This window comes from Coffea arabica, chromosome 7c, assembly GCF_036785885.1.
Source record: "Coffea arabica cultivar ET-39 chromosome 7c, Coffea Arabica ET-39 HiFi, whole genome shotgun sequence".
In the NCBI taxonomy this organism is placed as follows: Eukaryota; Viridiplantae; Streptophyta; class Magnoliopsida; order Gentianales; family Rubiaceae; genus Coffea; species Coffea arabica.
Genome location: NC_092322.1, coordinates 1,880,721 through 1,887,442, shown reverse-complemented (window position 1 = coordinate 1,887,442; position 6,722 = coordinate 1,880,721). Strand labels below are relative to the sequence as shown.

Genomic DNA, 6,722 nt, shown 5'->3' with positions numbered 1-6,722 from the left:
ATTTTTCCAAAGAGTATAGAGTAGAGACTCTTTTACCGCTGCCCGCCTTTCCAATTTGTTTAATCATTCGATGATTTATTACGCCTGCCTGTTAATTCCCACAACCAACTAACCCCACCACCGCCACCTATTTCCGCAATCCGCTTCTGAATTCCCTTCAATCTGCTAGTTGTAATAGTAGGAGGGACTACAGTTGAGTACCTGATTCAAATGTGGGAATGCGGCTGAATTTTGTTGATTCGGCTATTCTTGTTTCTCCTTTCCTGTTACTACAACTAGCAGTGGCAATCATTACCGCCGTCGGCAAATGAAGCTGCCCATCATCGGGATCTCACTTCTGCTAGAAAGGTTCTCTGGCCACCACCACCAACTAGGTTAGGAAATGGGAAGGAGGAGAAGTTGTTCTCTTTTTTTGCTTAGAATATATGTGTACAAAAATGCCCTCCCACTCAATTTATTGCCATTCGTGTGTGAATTGACTTTCCGTTGCAAAATCGGAAAAATTGGTCAAAAGGTGACAGGCGCACAATTTTACAAGTTTAAGGGCTAAAAGTTATCTAAAAATAGTTAAGAAGCTTAATTTTATTTAAACTAAAAATTTAAGGATCAAATGGATAATTTACCCTAAAAAGAAAAGAAAGGGGAAAAGGATACCTGATAATCATGGAACAACGAACAAGGACGTGTACTGAACAGTCCCAAGCGTAAAGGATGCACGTGCCTCTCACTTAATACGAGCACAGCGGGGGGACGTGACTGGGTGACGGTGGTTTACACAACAAGGCCAATTCGTTTGGAGGGGCACATGCCTCTGTCGTCCTTGCGTTGCTTGTTTGCTGTAGCTGCCCATAGGCGATGCCATGGATGCGCCACCCGTAAGAGATATTGGCTGCTGGAAGTAGGGTCCCTTGCCATGTGACAATTCTTGAATCGACTCTTCAAGTTTAATACTTTCCCCTTCTCTGCTTGTCAGCGTCCATATCTCTCTCCATCTGGGTTTTCAATGCCTCTCTTCTCTGCTTGTTAATTTGTATTATTATTTGGGGAAAAATTGTCAATTATTTTCTATACACAAAGTTTCAAGTTTCTTTCATGTTTTTTAACTCATATAAATCATATTACAAAAATACTCCTTTCGTTCCATTAAAAGTGTCATACTTTCTATTTTGGGATGTCTCGAAACAATTATCATGTCAGAAAAGTCAAAACACCTTTTAGTCTCTCTTTCCAATATAACATTTCTTTCTAATCACATGCATGTTACTATTCAAATTTAAGGTTTGAATTTGTGGGGATAAAATTAGAAAAAAAAAAAGCATAAACATTACAATCAAACTATCATTCTCAAAAAGTTGGATTCCCCAAACATAACTAAATAAATGGGACGGAGGGAGTACTGATTAAAAAAATCATGTAACTTAAATCCAAATGGAATTAGTTACTTAACAAATAACAAGGGGTTAAGTTAGTGATTAAATGTCCTTCAATTTGGTCAAGATGGTAGAGCTGATGTCATGTCTTTCTGATCACTCTGAGTTCAAATCTCTCCTAAAATATCTGTCCATGGTTGACGAATTATTGCACAAAACTGAATTTATCCAATATACACTCTCTCGAAAAGCGGCTAAGGATTCTCCTATCAACAAAAAAAAAATAAATAAATAAAATAAAATGTCGTGAATTGACTCAGACCAACTGGCAAAGAGTGACGCTAAGTGCATACAGGCAGGACAACTTCCCATAGTGATTGTGCATGTTGCGGCTCTTCAAGCCACTTCTTTTTTTTTTTTTTTTTTTTTTTTTTTTGCTTTTTTATGAGAATTCAAACACTTCACATGTATGCATTTAAGGCTGAACTGTGGATGTCCAAGGAGATTGCTATCCACACATCCTCAAACAATAATCTGACAATTAATTAATTTTCTACAACCTGTCCAGCACTAGTAAATCAAGAAAACAAGAGTCCATCCTTTTCAAATTAGTAGTACACTACTTCTTTGAAACACTACAACTTGTCAGTTTTTTTCGTTTTTTTTGGACGTGGGGGATCAGATACGGATCAGCGGCCTAACAAGCTTCTGTTCAAACCCGTTTATCTTTTTAAGCTGTAAATAGATTTACGATACGAGAGCAGAGTATATATGAGAAAGACCATTTTGTCCTCAACTAATACTATCAGATACGGCGCAAAAAGGGCATTCAGCCACTGCTTTTTCGTTGCTTATTTATTTCTCGCCTGGTTTTTTGAGCTGAGTGTTATCCTCCATTTTGTTTTGGCTTCAGTATTTACTATTAACCGCTCTCATATTATCAGTTGGGTTAAAAAAGAAGAAGATCTTGGTGCTTCTAGTTTTGTCTCATCAGCCTGTTCGTCTTCTTTAAATCAATACCAGTTTGTAACAGATGGTACTAAAAATAAAACATCTTCTACTAAGTCCAGGTAACACTCTGAAATCTAATCACAATATTCTATAATCCCTTTATGTAGCGTTCAATCTGCCCGCCTAAATATACACCGACTTTGCCATTTCAGCAACCCTTTCAACGTAAAGTAAGAGCCAATCTGCCTACGAATTCAACCTGCAGTAAAAGGCAAGTCCCCTTTTTTTGTTTTGGCATGTCAAAGTATGTACACTATAATTAACAAAATAAAAGTTTTCCTTCTAAGATAGGATCAATCGTCGTTTCAAGAATTAATTGCTGCAGATGTCTATTCTGTCGAAGAGGGTGGCATTCCATACATGATAAACCTAAATGGTAAAATTTCCTTTCTAACGGTAAAAGGTAAAAACTGTGAGCAGGTGCAATTAGTATAATCAAGACCTAGAATTGTATTCACTAAGCATAATTAGCTTTTACACACGAGTTTCAAGGCACAGAAGATGATTCACTAATAAATCTCTTAAATCTGTAACGGGCGGGCAACACTAGGACTCAAAAAAAGCGTACAAATGTCAATGCCTAAAATTAACAAGATAATGGTAAGAGTTAATTCTCAATATCTCACCAAGAATCAAAAGGAGAATTCTTACTACTAAAACAAATTTGCAGTTTCATCGAATGGGAAGTTAGTCAAATCATCTTTCCCGTCGAGCAGCCAATTCTCCAACAACATAGAGAATGGAACTTGTGCCCCACCTTGGTCCGGTTTGCTTTCCCCTTGGAAAATGCTGGCTTCAGGAGAGGTGGATTGAGAAAATTCAGAGGTTGAAGACTCGAAAGACTCAAATCCAAATAGGGACTCAAATGCTTCGGATAAATCTATTCCGCTTTTGCTCTCGGCACTAGGAGTCCCATCGCTGGAGGTACAATCCGTGGCTGCATTGCAGAAGGATTGCTGAGTGCTGGAAGATTTTGATTGCTCAGATTTACGACGTGAAGGATTTTTGACCCAACCCTTGAGCAATCTTGCTATATTCTCTGTACTTGATGCGTAAGTAGACGATCCTTGGCCAGGTTCTGTGTAAGACCGATGACCATCGCAGGGCTTGGAATCAGGCGCAGGTATAGATCCCTCCAATGACAAGGCATCGTGCAAGGCTTGTTTGGCGGTTTTGATATCAGTTTGGAGCCTTCTTTCCCACTGGCCTTTAGAAATGGAGTGGGAAGATGACAACGCGTTTCTTGCGGAGCTGCTGTCTGAGCCCGTTTGAAGCTTTTTAAGCTTCTTCTTCAAATGCGTATTCCAGAAGTTCTTGATATCGTTGTCCGTTCTCTCAGGCAGGTAAGCAGCTATCGCAGCCCACCTGTACCCAAACCAAATCACCAGTTTCATATATACATAGAACCCAAACGCTCAACGACGTTATCATTATCATCAGTAAAAACGAGAAGGGCTATAAATTTAAGAAGCATACTTGTTCCCTAAAAGGGCTTGAAGCTGAATGATCATTTTCTCCTCCTGATCCGTGAAGTTACCCCTCTTGATCCCAGGCCTCAGATAGTTTGTCCATCTAAGCCTACAACTCTTGCTGCATCTACGTAAACCTGACGGGTCAAAATCACGTAGCAAACCAAACTCAGAAATCAGAATTCTGCATCCGAATATTTTAGAATTTGTAGTAAAAAAAGAAAGAAAGAAAGAATATGTGAGATTAATGTAAGCAGAAGAGATGAAGAAACCTGTGTTATCAGGAACAGCCCTCCAGTTGCCAGGACCATGTTCTTGAACGTAAGTGACCAACATTATATCCTCCTCAGGAGTCCATGGCCCTTTCTTAACTCCCACTTTATCACAGCAAGGAGGTCTACCCATCTCTCCCTCTCCCTCTCTCTATTCACCTTCCCCTTGTCTTGTAGTCTGTGATACCGTTTGATGATCTCTTCCTGAGATATCCCTCTCAGAAGCTATCCCTCGGTGCACCCTAAAACTTTGCTTGACTTGGGGCTGTGTTTCTTCTCTATTTTGACAGCTATTTCTGCACCACTAGTCGTGATCCTTGCTTATTTTTCTCTTCTTGGGAAAAGCTGAGACAATTGTCCAACGCTAAGATTTATTGATCTGCAAAGCATATATAGAAAAAAAGGAAACCCCTCCGCCACCTCCTAACTATAAACGCTGACCTAAAAGAAGCAAAGGGTGTATTCAAAGAGTCAAAAGGTGACAGCAAGCAAGAGAAAGAGCATTTACTGCAATGGCCTATCTATCCATCTTAGCTAATGCGCTAAGGTCAGCAGCTGGGTGACTGTCTGTAGCTCCTCTTCTCTAAGCTCTGCCTCACCAAAACCGCGTGGCATTCAATGTGCTGATTCATTATTGATGATCCATTACTGCAATTCAACTCGCTAATTATGGTTTCCATGCAATATTAACCAACTTCCTTAGTCACCTATTCGCATGAACTGCGTACCACTACTGCTAATGAAAGTCGATTTCTAGCTAGTAATAGAATAGTTCTCCTACAAGTTTCAAAATCTTTTTTACGTGCAACTTTCTCAGATTTTTATCCCTTTTTTTGAGTAAAAAACATTAAATTGCTTTCATTAATAGGTGCAGAAAAGGTTGTACAAGAGAGTTATAACTAAAACTACACATTTAAAAAACTCTTTCAAAATTTGTGCATCACGAATCATAATGATCAAATTGGTTGGTTGGTAAACTAGTAAACTCGACGGTGATCGAGGATGATGATGATGCATGATGATATCTATCCTAGTAAAAACAAGAAGATATGGTCATGATGGCGGTGGTGAAGAGATATATATATATATATATATATATATACACACACACACACATTATACTAGACTGATTCTATGATACACACACCCACAGATATGTATATATATTTAAGTTGATTCGAGATGTTGCTGGCTGGGCTTGGGATGAAATGATTGTATGCTAGGGTATTGTAATGTATCATGTATGTACGTATGTTCAGGGTTCATCACAAAACATCCTGAAGTTTGAGGAGGAGGAGGATTGATCAAAGACATAAAGATGCTTGGGTCAGATGGAGGAGGGGCGACCCGTCGCCAAGTCAACCACAACCAATCAGATGACAGAATACGTTCCTGTCTAAAATATTTCGTTTCATCATGCCCCATGCATGTGGGGCAATTGAATGAGAATTCCCGTGTGGCGACCATGTCCTCTGTTCATGTTTCATTAATCCTGCGGCTCATGGAAAAGGACCGATTACCCTTCTGAGAAGGCATAATTTTTCAGAAACCACCCTTTCAAGGTTTCTACAGTTTCACTCCGATGCTATAAAAGTATCACTCATACAATTATGCGGGACTCAATACTTAGCTCGCTAATATTGAAATGATTCTACTAATTAAGCTAACAACTTGGGAGGTTTTATGCAGAGAGAAACCATTATTATTTTATTTTTTCTTCTGAAATTATCCCCTTTGGAAAACATTATTATATTATTAGCCTAGCTGCGCTGATCCAACACGAGCTGATAGTCAATTATGAATAATAATAAGCGAATGATCGATATCAATTGAAACTTTGGACTCCAAACATGCTTTGGATGACTTTGCATCCCCGAAAGTTGGATCCAGGTAAATTCGATTTACTTTATAGGCATGAAGTTCCGTCCAATTCAAATACTGTTTTGTGATACAGTTTTTTTTCCTCTCTGGGTGTTGTTAAGATTTTGCCGGGAAAAGATGGCGGTATTTTTTTGTTGCAATAAATGTCTTTTTTCTTAATATTAACAGGTCTGAACGTACGCATGTTAATTATAGGTGCAAAACCAAAGCAATACAATAGAGTCATATTCAATTATTGAAGGATTATCTTGGAACCACTACTGCCTTCTTAATTGTGTAACACTACTTATTAATTTCAAGGAAAAAGAAGAACAATTCCACATATTGATCTAGAAAGAAGAACACTTTCCCTTGCATGATTTTGAATCATGACTAACTGCTTCAATTCCTAAAGTTCAAATACGTACTAGCTAGGTAATCACTGGGGTCGACTCGACGACGATCCGATGGCCAAGGCTCTTGGAATCTATTTTACCGTTAAGTTTAAAATTCAAATTTTATACTGTATATGACAACTGAGAGTGAAAAAATTAGTAATAATAAAAAAAAATGTTGAACTACTAGGCATGCATGTGTATTAAAAAGCCTCTTTTTTTGGCCTCTCGGAAAATGAATTGACAAACCATGGAAATCTAGGGTCTGACCTGTTCAACATTTTGTAATGAATTTGTTGGGTTAATCTGTCCGACCCAGGAGAGACTTCAGGCCCACGTGCATGC

General features: G+C 38.6%; 1 protein-coding gene across 1 annotated transcript; it reads right to left on the bottom strand.

Moving 5' to 3' along the window:
- Positions 1-2,807: 2,807 nt before the first annotated feature.
- On the bottom strand, positions 2,808-4,437 carry LOC140010408 (myb-related protein 306-like). The gene is made up of 3 exons (XM_072057345.1): positions 4,123-4,437; positions 3,858-3,987; positions 2,808-3,746 (listed from the first exon to the last, which is right to left on the bottom strand). The coding sequence occupies exons 1-3, from the start codon at positions 4,253-4,255 to the stop codon at positions 3,035-3,037; spliced, it is 975 nt and encodes a 324-aa protein (XP_071913446.1). The 5' UTR covers positions 4,256-4,437; the 3' UTR covers positions 2,808-3,034.
- Between the last annotated feature and the right edge of the window lie 2,285 nt (positions 4,438-6,722).